This window comes from Chrysemys picta, unplaced genomic scaffold (assembly GCF_011386835.1).
Source record: "Chrysemys picta bellii isolate R12L10 unplaced genomic scaffold, ASM1138683v2 scaf4, whole genome shotgun sequence".
Classification (NCBI taxonomy): Eukaryota; Metazoa; Chordata; order Testudines; family Emydidae; genus Chrysemys; species Chrysemys picta.
In genome coordinates this window covers 222,819-238,562 of record NW_027052711.1, presented here as the reverse complement: position 1 = coordinate 238,562, position 15,744 = coordinate 222,819, and the positions used below count along the sequence as shown (strand labels likewise).

Genomic DNA, 15,744 nt, shown 5'->3' with positions numbered 1-15,744 from the left:
CAGTAAATGACCAGAGTAAACCACACTGGCATAAGCCCTTCTTTACTTTGGTGCAGCATAGCTACACAGAGTAGCTGGTGCAAATTTCACTAAGGTAGACAGGCCCTTAGAGACCCTATTTATTGCACAGTCAACAGTCTTGTTGATTTCCTGTTCCACATTATGACTAATCTAACAACAAATCCATGAAACTAAGAACCCTCAATTGCTGGTCTTTTGGAGGGGGGGGGCGGAAGCTTAAAAAGAGAGAGAGAGAGAGAGAGAGAGAGAGGCACTTAAAACTTTCTCCTTCCTGACTTGCCTTATGGAATTTACTCCTGGGGGAATTCCGCACATCAACACAGCTGGCTGTTCTGGCGCCACAGCAGCCTCTAGTGGGCAAAGTGCAGAACTGCAACACTTCTTAGGCAAAACGTTTTTAATGAGGGAAACTACAAAATTATGTGAGACAGGTGAATGCACAGAATTCTCCCAGTAATAAAAACTCTATGTCCAGTGTTGCAGAATTCATCACAGTACCCTGCCTGAAGAGCCAGGTTAGGACAGAGTGAGGCACACGGGACTGCTGGGGAGGGGGGTCATAGACTGGGGTTCAGAATGGCTAGTGCAGGGGACAGACTAGAGCATGGGCTCAGGAGCTAGTGGGGTGACAGCATTGAGCCTGGGGATGAGGACGGGGGGCTTCAGAGACCCATGTGGGTGGGAGGTGCGGGGACAGGGGCAGATGTGCCTGACTGAATGGGAGAGCTTGGGGTCTGCCAGGGTCGGCATGAGGGAAGTTTCCCAATACCCTAACAATCCCACCCACCCCCAAACAAAAACCTCACATCCAACACCCTCCAGGTTCACTCCCAGGCACCTTCCCTCTCCCTCAGCTCTTCCGTTACCCCTGACTCCCCCAAGCCTTTGCACTGCTTCTGACAGGTGCAGGAAATACAGTTCTGTATTGTAATTTAAATGAATTACCAAAAACTCTGTATTAATATGCCTAGTAAGGAATCTGTTTATAAAAAAAAATTACCAGAATCTTTTTTTTTTTTTTGGTCTGTGTTATTACAGACTTACTTGCTGACAGATATTTTGAAATAAATTACCAAAATAATTATAACTGGCATGGTTATGTTGTGTTATTTTGACAAAATATTGTAGAATTTTCAAATATTGAAATATTCAAATGTGCAGAATTTTTAATTTTTTGGTGCAGAATTCCCCCGGGACTAGGAATATCTGCAAAGATAAGAAAGGCCAATAGACTTGACTAGTAGGGCAGTGACCTCATGGTTTATGTGGTGTTATGGTACCCCTTAATGTCCAAAAGAGCATATACAGTTTTTTGTTTGCTATTGTGGTGGAGAGATAAGCAATATAAGCTACCTTAAAGGCGTGCATTATTATTATTTTCTATTTTGGATTTTTAGTAGAATTATACAAGTGGCTCAGTAATAAAAATTAATACAAAGTGTTGTGACTTGTTAAATTCCATAGCAGAAAAAAATAATTCCAAGATTGCACAGGGACATAAAACTACAGCCTTAGTTCTATATAAAACGGTTTAGGACAGGGGTGGGCAAACTTTTTGGCCTAAGGGCCACGTCTGGGTATGGAATTTATATGGCAGACCATGAATGCTCATGAAATTGGGAGTTGGAGTATGGGAGGGGGTGAGAGCTCCAGCTGGGAGTACAGGCTCTGGGGTGGGGCCAGAAATGAGGAGTGTGGGAGGGGGCTTTGGACTGGGGGAAGGGGTTTGGGTGTGTGTGGGGGGTGAGGGCTCCAGCTGGGGGGGTAGTCTCTGGGGTGGGGCTGGAGATGAGGGGTTGGGGGTGCAGGAGAGTGCTCTGGGTTGGGACCGAGGGGTTTGGAGGACGGGAGGGGGATCAGGGGCAGGGGGGGCAGGGTGTGGGAGAGGGGCAGTGGTGCAGGCTCCGGGCAACGCTTACCTCAAGCAGCTCCCAGAAGCAGCAGAATGTCCCCCCTCTGGCTCCTACGCGGAGGTGCGGCCAGGCTGCTTTGCACGCTGCCCCGTCCACAGGTGCCGCCCCTGCAGCTCCGATTGGCCGCAGTTCCTGGCCATGGCATGCACAGAGCGGAGCAAGCCCCGGACCCCATTCCCCGGCTGGAGCAGGGCAAGCCCCAGACCCCGTTTCCCGGCTAGAGCTTGAGGGCCAGATTAAAACTTCTGAAGGGCTGGATGTGGCCCCGGGCCGTAGTTTGCCCACCCCTGGTTTAGGAGAATCAAGGCAAAAAGATCTAGGCCAAAAGTGACTAGTTATTCTGGGTGCCTCACTTTTTGGGTGCCCTAATTGAGACACTAAGGTGGACTGATTTTCAGAGGGTGAATGCTCAGCACATTCTAAATATGGAAAAAATCCCCTTTTTAATTTTATTTTTAGCAGCATTTGAACACTGAAGTAGTCCTCATAAAAGTGTTTCTTAAGTTTTCTGGTTAAAACTGGTTTTGATTTGGCAGACTTTGGAAAATGCAGTTCATACTCGCACCACTCTGGGAACTATGACTTTTAACATATTTTACCAATGTTCAAAATACAGGTAGCCTTCACATTTCATGCACATCTTGTAAGTGACTTTGGGTGATAAATACTTGTTTACTGATTTAAAGAAATATATAATAATCTTCTGCACACGTTAAAAGTCCAGTGGGCATTCAATATATTCAGTAAACAAAGCTCTTCCTCAAAATTTTTTAAACATAACCAACACAATAAACTTTAGAGAATGATAATGAATCACACAAGTTGAATAGGAGAAGAGAGACAAAGAGGCTTATTGGTTTCTTCAAACATCATAATGAGATGTGGGATTCTCTCTGCCTCCTCCTCCCTCCTCCCAATGTTAAACATTGCAATTATAAGAGGGCTTGGAATAGATAGTATTCTAAGGAGTCCATATGGTCTAGTGCAGGGATCGGCAACCTTTCAGAAGCGGTATGCCAAGTCTTCATTTATTCACTTTAATTTAAGGTTTCACGTGCTGGTAATATATTTTAATGTTTTTTAGAAGGTCTCTGTCTATAAGTCTATATATTATATAACTAAACTATTGCTGTATTGTAAAATAAATAAGGTTTTCAAAATGTTTAAGAAGCTTCATTTAAAATTAAATTAAAATGTTGATCTTATGCCGCCGGCCCGCTCAGCCCGTTGCTGGTCTGGGGTTCTGTTCACCTAGGCCGGCAGTGGGCTGAGCGGGACCTGCGGCCGGGACCCTGGCTGGCAAGGGTTCGGCAGCCAGAACCCCAGACCGGCAGCCAGAACCCCAGACCTGCAGTGGACTGTGCAGGGCTGGCGGCCAGGACCCCAGACCGGCAGTGGGCTGAACAGCTCAGCCCGCTGCCGCTCAGGGGTTCCATCGGCCGTCTCCTGCCAGCCGGGATCCCAGCTGCCGGACCCAGGGCTGGCTCCAGGCACCAGCTGAGGAAGCTGGTGCTTGGGGCGGCAGATTGTTCGAGGCGGCATTCTGCCCAATCCTAGGGCGGCATGGCCGCTTTTTTTGTTTTGTTTTGTTCTTGATCCCCGCTCTGGCTGCCCCGTTTGTTTTTTTTTTTTGCTTGGGGCGGCCAAAAAGCCAGAGCCGGCCTTGGCCGGACCTGCTCAGCCCACTGCCAGTCTGGGGTCCTGCCCACCTACAGTGGGTACCTACCTTCTCCCTGGTTCTGGCCCCTTCTCTTCCTCTCTCTCTGCACTGAGCTGAGGGTGGGAGTGCACTGAGCACAGGGCTGGGGGTGAAGGAACAGGCTGGGGGTTGGGGTGTAGGGTCTGGCAGGAACTAGAATGAAGGAGGGGGCTCAGGGTTGGGACAGGAGGTTTGGGTGTGGAGCGCTTACCTGGGCAGCTCCCATTTGGTGCGAGGAGTGCAGGTGGGAATGTGTTAGGGTGGTGCAGGAGCTCCCGTTTGGTGCTCAGGGTGGGGCGGGGTATGTGGGGGGGTGCAGGTGTCAGGGCATAGGGTGTGGGGGATCTGGGTATGTGTGGGGGTGCCAGAATCAGGGCTGGGGTCATGGGGGGGGTGTGAAGGAGTCAAGCAGAGGGCTGGGTGTGTGTGAGGAGGGTACAGGGCTCAGGGCAGGGGTCTGGGGTGTGTGCAGGGCTCAGGTCAGAGGGCTGGGTGTGTGTGAGGAGGATACAGGGCTCAGGGCAGGCGTCTGGGGGTGTGTGCGGGGTGCAGGGCTCAGGCCTGGGAGGTGTGCGGGGCTGCAGGGCTCAGGGCAGAGGGCTGGGTGTGTGTGAAGGGGGGTCAGGGCAGAGGGCTAAGGATGTGGGCTGGGGTCGTGGGGTGCTCATGGCAGGGGGCTGGAGGGGATATGCCCCTATTCCACCACCACCACCCCTTCTCCAAGGCTCTGCCCCCGCTTCTTCTCTGCCTCCACCGGGAGCAGCGAGCACGCTGACTCTACTCCTCCCCCACCCTCTCCCTCGCAAGGGCCATCAGCTGATCGGCCGGCAGGGAGGGAGGGACGGACAGAGAGGAGGAGGACCAAGCTTCTGCCTCCTGCCCCTTGCCCCCTGCCCCCGCGGGAGGGGGCGGAGAAGAGTGGGCCAAGCTGGGCTAGGCAGGATTTTTAATGGCATGCAGCTGTCTGCCAGGACTCCGTCAGGCAGCAGCATATCATTAAAAATCAGCTCGCGTTGCTGTCTTTGGCAAATTATATTTTTACCCTCATTTTAACAGGTCAATCAATACACTTAACTGAAAAATTATATTTCGGCCAACATATTTTTATTTTATATTTTGCTTGTAAAAAGAATCTGTTGGTTATACTGTTAAAAGCAGTGTCAAAATGCTTGTTTCTTGAGTAAATGACTAGAAGTTCAGTTTCCTTACAAAATAAATAGTGCCAAGATATTATACTTGCCCTCTCACACTTTGTAAGATTGGTTTAGCAGGGTTTTTGTTGTTGTTTGTTTTTAATCCAAAGTATGCTTAATAAACAATTTTGGAGACACCAAGATAACGTATATCATCTAGGTAAAGTCATAAAGCAACATTCATATAGAGTCATGGCCAATTTTGTTTTTAAGGAATTCCAATTAAAACCCCAAAAGGGAAATGTGGAAAATACATCTGTTTCATTTTAACCCATGTTTTATGGATGTATGTATTGCTTAGTTCAATCTACTGTTGTTTTTAATTTTGCCACCTAATAGAACTGCAGACTAGGAATTATTAGTCCATCTTTGTCTCTAGATTTAAGAATATTTTTAACTCTGAGGTTTTCCACTCCACATAAGGCCCCAATCATCCATCAGGACAGGATACTGCAGATGTTTGCACGATCCCATTGATTTCAGTGAGACACAGCACAGCTACTGAGGTCCAGGTTGATGCAGGAGCAGAATCATAATGAGTTAAATCACAGTTTGACAGGTGGTAAGGATTTTATCTAGAATTACTTGGGTAGTGTCTGGAAAAGATAAAGACAGCTGCCCAAATCAGGGAATGTAGAACTTTTCCTTCTCATTTAATCCATAGTCACTTTTGATAGAATATGATAGGAAATACTTTTCTCATTCAGATTTCCTAAATTGGAATTAGGTGTGGGTGTACTTACTTTTTATTTAACCATCTTGAATTCATATTTTATCATCAGGTATCTTTGCCTTTCTTGTTACTAGATGTCTCAATGTCTGAAGTGCTTGATATTAATTATAAGTCTTAAGATATATTGATCTAATTTGAGCATTATTTTAGCATGTGTGTTTTGTGTCTCAGCAATGACAGCATTCTTTTTCCTCTTAAACCCAATATTTCTGAACTATTTGAGATTTTGAGCAAAATTTTCTACAAAAAATAGTTTAAATTAAAAGATGTGGGAGGCACAGGGAAGCAGCAAACACGTTTGTGCCTCTGTCTGGTTAAACTAAGTTTGGCAATACTTTCACTTTTGCAAGAGCAGCTGGAAAGTACTTGGAATTAAAGAGGTGAGAATCAGGAATGGATGATCTCACCTCCCCTCTACTGCATAGCTCAGTTACTCTGCAACTCCTCTAGAATGGCAAACACACCAGCTCCTCCTCATATCCACCTCAGACAGACCTCCTTCTCTTCTGACTTGAGTTGCAGGGAAGAGAAGAAAATCATGCCTTGCTCACATTTCCGAGACAAAGTTCTTCCCCCAATTCTCTGGCACCAAACCATCCTCTCCCTTGGGAGCAAATTGCTGTGCCATTTCTAGCAGCAATATCAACCCTCACATATTCTTGTATCTCTAGAGGCAAACATATGCCCAATTTATTCCCATTGTCCCCTTTTAATTGAATAACCTGACCCTATCCTTTGAGAAAAAAGAGTTGGAATTGTAGGAGAAAATGAAAAATAAAAAAAGTTACTTTGGGATGGAAATCATAGTCCCCATGTTCTTTCTTTGGGGAGAAACTGACAACATGAAAAAGAAAAACAAGGGCCCAATACAGAAATAAATATTGATGGGCAAGGACAGATACAGAACAATTAACACTGATGAGAATAATACTGACATAAGCATACCATGCAGTGTAAATCTATCCTTAAAAAACAGAGGAAAGGATTCACCAAAATGCAGCAGAAGACAAAGGAAAAATAGAAAGTGGGGAGAAAAAGTAAAGTGAAGAATTAAATCAGTAAGGCCCAGATCCCAAAGGTATTTAGGGTCCTAACTTTCTAATGATCAGAGCCTAATTCTTTAAAATTGCATTAATTTACAGCAAGCGTAATGCCCAAATGCCTACAAGTCATGCCTGATCCCAGTTCTATAAGAGACACCCAGGAATCTGGCAAGCTGAGGGGAATGGAGTTGGGGTTTCTCTAATTTTCAAAGAGAATTATTGGCCAGGCTACTTGTGCCTCCCACTGTGCCAGCCCATCTCCTGCGGTGTTCTGCTCCCCGCCCCCACATCTCAAAGAGATTGTCTAGGTGGCTAGTCTACAACAGGAGCGTCCACACGACAGTGGGAGATCCGGACGGCTTACTCCGGAGTAGCGGAGTAGGAACAGCGCCGAGGCCCACCAAACCCTAACTACGCTGTAGGCCTGGCTGTCAGTTTCACCCTCCTGGGACTTCCCCTTCCCGGCACAAGCCATCGCGACCACACGGGCACCAGTCACTAGCCCGCCCCGTCCGTTCGCCACCCAGCGCTAATCCGGACAAATCGCGTCCAAGGGCGCCTGGCGAGTAGGGCAGAGAAGAGGACAGGCAGCCTGGGGGGGGGGGGGGGGGGGAGGGGGGGAGAAAGGGGGCAGGGAGGGGGAGGGGCGGTGCAGCAGACACAGGCCGAGCAGGATCCAGGCGCGCTACCCGGGCGGGTTTGTCTCGTGTCCGCGCGCAGACGCGGTATCCTGGAGCCCAGCTACGGGGGCCGCACTGACCCCGGGAGCCCATAGCCGGGAGCGCCGTGAAGAGGCCATCCGAGGACACCCCTGCCCCGCACGCGCCGTGTTACCAGCCTCCGGGCCACGCCCCCTCCTGTTCAGCCGGCTTCCTCCCAGTCTGACAGGCGGCGCAGAATCCGCGGCGTCCCGGGTTGTCATGAGAACGAAACACATCACTGCGTTCCTCCGCCCGCCATTGGTTAGCATTGTTCGAGAAAGCCGGAGAAAGCGGAAGCGGAAGCCGCACGTGGAGCCGGCAAGGGGCTGCCGCAGTTTCTGGAAACTTCTCCTCGCTGTCATATTTAAAGCGGCGGCGCCGGCTCCCCCGCCCGCGGCCAGAGGCAGCGACACAGCACCGGAGCCGGCGCTCTGCGGCGGAGCTGTCCGGGAGAGGCTCGCGCGGGCGGGACCATGTCCGTGGTGGGGTTCGACCTGGGCTCGCAGAGCTGCTACATCGCGGTGGCCCGGGCCGGGGGCATCGAGACCGTCGCCAACGAGTTCAGCGACAGATGCACCCCGTGAGTGCGGGGGCTGCTCGGCTGAGCCTGGGGTGGGGGCCTGCCCGGGCCCCGGGGGGAGTCGGGCTATCCCGCCCGGCGCGGGGGCTACGGCCCCTTCACGCGCCGCGTGCGGTGCCTGGGGAGCCGGGGGTGGTATCGCGGGGCCGATGCTGCAGTTCCTGACCCCGGCCCCAGTGTGGCCCCGGGGCGAAGATGCTGAAGCGGCTCCTGCCGCTGGGGGCGGGGGTCGCTGCGCCGAGAGTTGGAACTTGCTGGAAGCTGCCAGCGCAGCCTCCCCCCCACCCCGCGCGGCTGCGTTACTCCCGCGCCTCCTCAGCTCCGCGCGCCGGCCGGGGCGCGGGTCCCGCGCCTGTAAAAGCGCCGCCGCCTGGCCTGAAGGGCAGGACGGAGCCCCTACAGGGAGCTGGGGTGCCCGCTGCCTCCCCGCGGTGGGGTCAGCGCCCTCTGAGTAAAGCTGCCCTGAAGGGCGCAGCCTTCCAGTCCCGGGAGACGGGGCGCGGGTGTATCGTGACTGGGGCACGGGGCTGCCCTGACATGGACCCGTCAGGCCCCGGCACTTGGAGAAGCGGGGATCAGGAAGCGGCGGCTGGAGAAGCGGGGAATAGAAACAGGTGTAGGTAACGTGCACAGCTCTGTAATCTTTAGAGGCTTCCCATTTAAAATCTGAACAATAATGCTGTATTGTGATCGGAAACGAAATAGACAACTTTCCGTCCTTCGCGGGGTAGGGAGGGGAGAGTGTTCCCACAGCAAAGGCAAAGCAGATGCACTAACATTTGAAAGATCTGGGTCTGCACGTTGAGAATGTAATTATAGCTACATTAAAATACTTGCCATGCAATGTGTGTATGTTTAGCCACATTGTAGGATTAGAAAAGATTCTTACTGACTATTAACTTGATCACACTGCAAATATATTTATGCATATACTCTGGTAGTAGCTTTTGTTACCAGGAAGGCTCTTATGTGCATTTTGGGAGAAGTTATATTTGAATTAGAAGTTATATTTGAATTATATTTGAAACATGCTTTGGAGCTGAAACTTTCAGTGCATGTGTGTGAAAATAAAAACATGCAATATATGATAGAGAAAAGTATGTGGTTTGGAGTGAGAGATTGCAGATTCATTTTTTTGAAATGCTGTGAATTAGCATAAGCCACAAGAGTAGCAATATAACTTGTTCAAACTCTCAAATTCTGTTTGCCATAGCAATAAATAAAGCTACTATAGCTCTTGGCAATATTGGCAATAAAATAAAATGCTGAATTAACAAACCTCTCTGTCTTTTCAGATCAGTTGTATCATTCGGATCCAAAAACAGAGCTATTGGTGTTGCAGCTAAAAACCAGGTAGGTTGTCTTCTATGAAAGAGAATCCAACTACTAGTAAAATTAATAACATAAATCTGTTTCAAATAAGGGAAAAAAACGGAAATGATAAAATTCTGTCATCTTAATTGTCAGGTAGCATTTCAAAATCAAAGAAATGATTTATTCTGACAGTCTCATGTCCAGGTTTGCTGCTGAGGATGCCATTGCTAGAACTCCAGGTCTGTGTGCTGGGTTAATAATTTCCAGTTAGATGCCTGCCTTATTTGATCATTTTAAAAATAAAATCACCAGAACACACTCTTACTTAGGAAATTTCTTTGCATTAGAAATGCATCTTCACAAATTATGTAGAATGTGTATATAAGTTCTTAAACTGAAATGTGAATTAAGAGGTTTGGCCTTTGCTTGAATGAACTACTCTGAAAAGAGAAAGTGTTAAATATTTTCTCTTATTCACTGCAGTAATACATTTTTAAAAAAGTGCTAAAACATTAATACGTTTTTTAAAATAACCATGTACAATGTTTAAAACTTCAGATATCAACATCTAAAAGCCATGTTTTGGGCTGATTATATCTTAAAATAGGACTAGTGTACTGCATGCCGGTGCAGACCAAGCATGCTCCCTCTACTGGCCTATTCATAAATGTCAAGGTGCAAAGGTTCTGTGATAGGTTTCCATGGAGAGAGCATCAACTGTGAAAGTCTTCCATTTAACTGTGAAGAAACAGGGAGATCTGATTGAAAATATAGGAGTGATCATAAGATAAACATACATTTGTAATGACAAGATTCAAAGACAGAAGCTAACAAAATGATTTGCATAGAGAGTTTTGCAGTTTTTCATTCATTCCTAGGAATGGAATGTTTCAGAGTAGCAGCCGTGTTAGTCTGTATCCGCAAAAAGAAGAACAGGAGGACTTGTGGCACCTTAGAGACTAACAAATTTATGCTCTAATAAATTTGTTAGTCTCTAAGGTGCCACAAGTCCTCCTGTTCTTCTTTTTAGGAATGGAATGTATCTTATTAAAACAGATATCCACATAAAACGTTGTGGAACAAATATTTCACTAGAGTTTTAACTTTGATCTTTTTTTATCAGGATTTGGAAGTTTCCTTTTGTACCACTGCTTTTATTTCTATTTTTTCAGACTATATTTCCATGTCAGTGATTCAGATGTTAACATAATTCAATGAAGTAGTGAGGAAAAGTAAAGGAGTCTTCAGAGCATTTGTTATCTTAAATAAATGGCTTCTATCTGGATTCTCAAGAAACTAATGTGGGGAGTGTTACTAAGAGATCATTCAATTAAAAGCTGTCCATCAGCTTTAGCTAAATTGAAAGCTAAGTAGTTTCTCTCTCAACTTACATTTGAGAACATGTATTCACAACAGACTTTTGTTCTTGGACAGTTTGTGGCTTCAGTCGCTTTTGGAACAGCTTCAAAAGGGTACTACATATTCAGTTTTTCATGCTTTTTTTGTTTTAACAGTTTGAAAACAAAATTTACCAATTTTTTCCATTTGACAAACACTTAAAAATGCGACCCGATATAACACGAGTTTGGATATAACGTGGTAAAGCAGTGCTCGGGAGGGGGGAGGAGGAGAGCTGCGCATTCCGGTGGATCAAAGCAAGTTTGATATAACGCAGTTTCAGCTATAATGCGGTAAGATTTTTTGGCTCCTGAGGGCAGCATTATATCGAGGTAGAGGTGTACATCTTAATAGTGAACAGGCTCTTTTCCTGACAGCAGTGGAATTTTAGGTCGTGTTCTTGGCCCATGACAATCTGGGCTTCGCATTTTCACTAACAAGGGAGTGTAACAGCCATTTGTTCAAGCAGGAGAACTACATACCTGAATTGTTCTGGGTTTTTAGCAAGTAATCATCTTAATTTAACTTTGACATGGTTTTTTACTTAACAGCAACTTAAATTTCAAGTTTTGTGCATTCTCAATCAAATGCTAGACAACTTTGTGAATAATTAATTACTTCATGCTGGTCTTTCACTGTTACTTGCAGTATGTTTTAGTGAGTTTTCAGAAGAATACCATGCTATAGTACCACCGTTTAAGTGTGGCATGCTAACTGGCTTGCTGCTGCTTAATTGTGCCAAAACCGCAGGAATATTCTCAAATATCCTACAGTATTAATGGCATGTGATTACTTTAAAAAAGTCTCTTCATTGGTACATACAGTTATCTCGATAACCTGAAAATTAGCGATTTTTTTAAACTCTAAATCAGTTCATTAAAAGCCACTAAAGTGTTTTGCACTTGGTGCCCATTGCATACTAAATTACTTTTGCTGTTTAAGTGCTTCCAACTTGAGTGACCATAGAGCTGCGCTTTTAAATAGATGTCAAGTACCCTTCCTGATGAGGTTTGTTGTAGTTAATTTTATGCTTCCAAGTCCCTTGCTTTCCTCTGTGTTGGGGTAACAAAACAAGTCTCCGTCAATATGTTGATCCCTGGACTTACTGCCTTTAGAGTTGTTGGTATTTGCTGGGTACTGTAAGTCATCAGTAGTTGGTAGAGAACAAAAGGCTTTTAACAAGAGCAATAAAAAATAGTTTAAACTGTTAAACAGACCGGGGTGTAGACTTTCTGTATTGTAACAGCTTGTGACTTTAAACTGTAAACTCTATAATACAATGCTCATTCACCTCTTGTGCCAGTATATTTCTGTATAAAACTACAGTCCTACATAATTTAATATTAGAGAAAAGAGGTCAGATGTCAAGTCTCTGGCGAGTAAACCTGACTGGTTTAGGAACAGAGGCTAGCAATCGGACACTGCCGTTCTTTTACTAATATGCAGGTTAAGTGTTGCGTTCAAGATAACTTCTTTTTCTTTCTTGCAGCAAATTACTCATGCTAACAACACAGTATCTAACTTCAAGAGATTCCATGGCCGTGCATTTAATGATCCTTTTATTCAGAAGGAGAAAGAAAGTTTGAGTTATGATTTGGTTCCAATGAAAAACGGTGGAGTTGGAATAAAGGTAAGAGTGTCATATTTGCAGTCTAGCTTTCTAGTTTCTATAGCTATGTTGGAAAGGTTTGTTTTCTACCACTTAATTAAAATCCCTTATTTTCATGATTAATTCCCATAAAAGCTATTCCTCACCTCTGTACCAGAAGGGCTTTTGAACTGATGAATAGCTTTTTTTTACTCCAGAGTGGAGTCAGGCTTTCGTTATAAATACTTCCTCATACAAGAGCTTCCCTGGTGGCAACTGTGCACATAGTCTACGCCAGGGGTCGGCAACCTTTCAGAAGTGGTGTGCCGAGTCTTCATTTATTCACTCTAATTTAAGGTTTCGTGTGCCAGTAATACATTTTAACATTTTTAGAAGGTCGCTTTCTATAAGTCTTTAATATATAACTAAACTATTGTTGTATCTAAAGTAAATAAGGTTTTTTAAATGTTTAAGAAGCCTCATTTAAAATTAAATTAAAATGCAGAGTCCCCTGGACTGGTGGTCGGGACCCGGGCAGTGTGAGTGCCACTGAAAATCAGCTCGCGTGCCACCTTCGGCGCGTGCCACAGGTTGCCTACCCCTGCTTTAAAACCATGGGATACTGTTTCGATCCTTCCATGTACCAGCAAAAAAGTCTAATCTAGAGGTGGATAGAGACCACTTGTGTGTATCCTTTGTGTAGTTTAATTATATGATCAAATACCCTATCAACTATATAATCACTTTTTTCTTATAGCTTTAGATACACATTACATATTGAAACATTCTCATTGGCATAATGGCCACTGTATTTACCTGACAAGCTTCTTCTATGCTGAGTTCTCATCTCTAGGTCTCACTATTACTTTGTTAATTAGGCCTGGTGCACACTTCAAAGTTTTGCTGGCACACCATTGTCAGTTAGGAGTGTGGGGAATAAAATAAAATAAACACCCCTAGCTGACAGCTGTGCTTGCAAAAGCCCACATGGGGATAGTCATACCAATAAAATGGTCCTTTTGCCAATATAGCTTATTTTAATTGGGGTATGGTGTATGCCAGGGGTTGGCAGTCTATGGCATGCATGTCAAAGATGGCACGCGAGCCCATTTTTAATGGCACGCTGCTGCCTGCTGGAGTCCCAGCAGGCAGCAGCGTGCCATTAAAAATCCTGCCCAGCCTGGCCCGGCCTGCTCTTCTCTGCCCTCTCCTCTCCCAACCACCCCCCCCTCCCCCCCCCGTGGGGGCAGAAGCTTGGTCCTGCCAGCTCCCCTGCCTCTTCCCGTAATGTGCTGGGTTCCTGCCCCTCCACCCCCCCCCCCCCACACACACACACACACCCCTCTGCCCTGAGCCCTGCACACCCCTCAGGCCCCTGCCCTGAGCCCTGTACTCCCTTCATACACACCCAGCCCTCTGCTTGACTCCTTCACACACCCCCACGACCCCAGCCCTGACTCTGGCACTCCCCCTCATACCCAATCCCCCCTGCCCTGACACCTGCACCCCCTCACATGCCCCCATCCCTGACTCTTGCACCCCCCACATCCCCACCCTAAGCACCAAATGGAAGCTCCTGCACCCCCCCTCTCCCTCCACATTCCCACCTGCACCCCTCGCACCAAATGGGAGCTGCCCAGGTAAGTGCCCCAAACCTCCTGCCCCAACCCTGAGCCCCGTTCTCTCATTCTAGCTCCTGGCCAGACCCTTCACCCCCAGCCCTGTGCTCAGTGCACTCCCACCCTCAGCTCAGTGCAGAGAGAGGAAGAGAATGGGCCAGAACCAGGGAGAAGGTAGGTACCCACTGTAAGTGGGCAGGGCCGGGACCCCAGACCAGCAGCGGGCTGAGCAGGTCCAGCAGCTGGGATCCTGGCTGGCAGGAGCTGGTGGATGGAACCCCTGAGCGGCAGTGGGCTGAGTCACTCAACCCACTGCCGGTCTGGGGTCCTGGCCGCATTCCCCACACAGCCTGCTGCCGGTCTGGGGTTCTGGCTGCTGGACCCTTGCCAGCCAGGGTCCCGGCCACAGGCCCCACTCAGCCCGCTGCCAGCATAGGTGAACAGAACCCCAGACCAGCAGCGGACTGGCGGTGTAAGATCAACATTTTAATTTAAATTTTAAATTAAGGTTCTTAAACATTTTGAAAACCTTATTTATTTTACAATACAACAACAGTTTAGTTATATAATATATAGACTTATAGAGCGAGACTGTCTAAAAAACATTAAAATGTATTACCGGCACGCGAAACCTTTAATTTAAGTGAATAAATGAAGGCTCGGCACGCCATTTCTGAAAGGTTGCTGACCCCTGTTTTAAAGGAACAACTCAATCTGAAATCTAGTCAGTTTTTAAAAGAACTTAAAATAGATTCACTTATTAAACATGCCCCGTAGATTCCACAGCCAATTAGTGTGATTTTTGTAGTCACAATTCCGTTTCTTTTAAAAACAAAATCCTCTTCCTTGGTGCTCTGTGAAAGATCCACACAAACATGGGCAATGTGCAAAATAAACTGAAGCGACTTTTTTTCTTTATTTATAGTTATCTGAAGTGTGAGTTGTAACAATGGTAGATACTTTGTTTGGTGTCTCTTTAATGGGAGTGAGTTTAAGTAGTTTTCTTTAAAACACACATGCAAGTTAGAAAAAATTGGTTTTAAGAGGGACAGTACTGTGACAGTCATTTTCAATTTTTTCCTCAATCTGTGTGGAGCTTTTTCTTGTCCATGGAGAAAAATGTTTTGAGAACAAATCAGTAGGAGATTGCGACATTTGAAGTCCACAAGAGGGTCTTTTACAAAGCATTCTGCTTTACAACTTTTCTATACTATAGAATAGATGACAAAAAGGCGAATACACAAAGGAAGGGAAATACAGAGGTATTTTAAAACTGATTGATTTTACAGTAGTACTTTTTTCCCCTTCCCAACCATTTCAGTTTACAAAGATGTCTGTAGGAAGGAAACAATATGAGAGTAAAGACTTGTTTAACTTTGTCTTTTAAGTTTGTTTATATTATTTGATTCCTGGGTATAACTTGAACTATTGAAGTGCAGGCTGTTCTGGCTACCAAAACAGATAACACAAATTTTAGGTTATGAACATAGTGATCTTTTGGGAAAATCTTTTATGAAATAGTCTAGAAGCTCTTAAGTAAATGTTTTTAATACTGCTGTAAAGAGCTCTTCCTAACTGAATGCTTCTTGGTAGATAATTTCTTACCTTTTCTGCAATGGTGAGCAATTTAAAAATTGCTGGCCACTTTTAACTTATTGGCATAGTGATTCATTACTGTGTGCTAGCCTCACTAATTGACACTTACAATTTATACCATTATCTGAATTGCTATAAATCATTTGCAAGTGATTTTATCCAGGGGAATTCATTCATTTATCACACAATTACAGTCAGTGTGTAGAAACAGAATGACATTATCTGCAAACATTCAAGGGGCTGGTGGGTGAATTCTCAATTGTAAGTGTATAATGAGCTGCATGAGTGCATTAAGATTGGAGGGAAGGGTTGTTGGTCAGCAGAGCATCCAGAACTATTAAGTGGT

At 45.8% G+C, this 15,744-nt stretch overlaps 1 protein-coding gene across 1 annotated transcript in view; it reads left to right on the top strand.

Annotated features, from left to right (window-relative positions):
- Nucleotides 1–7,761: 7,761 nt before the first annotated feature.
- Nucleotides 7,762–15,744, top strand: part of LOC101937047 (heat shock protein 105 kDa) — a 30,482-nt gene continuing 22,499 nt past the window's right edge. The window contains exons 1-3 of the mRNA XM_065578824.1: nucleotides 7,762–7,883; nucleotides 9,179–9,236; nucleotides 12,085–12,225. Of these exons, the coding sequence (XP_065434896.1) occupies nucleotides 7,777–7,883; nucleotides 9,179–9,236; nucleotides 12,085–12,225 (306 nt within the window). The 5' untranslated portion in view covers nucleotides 7,762–7,776. The remainder of the gene's footprint in view (nucleotides 7,884–9,178; nucleotides 9,237–12,084; nucleotides 12,226–15,744) is intronic.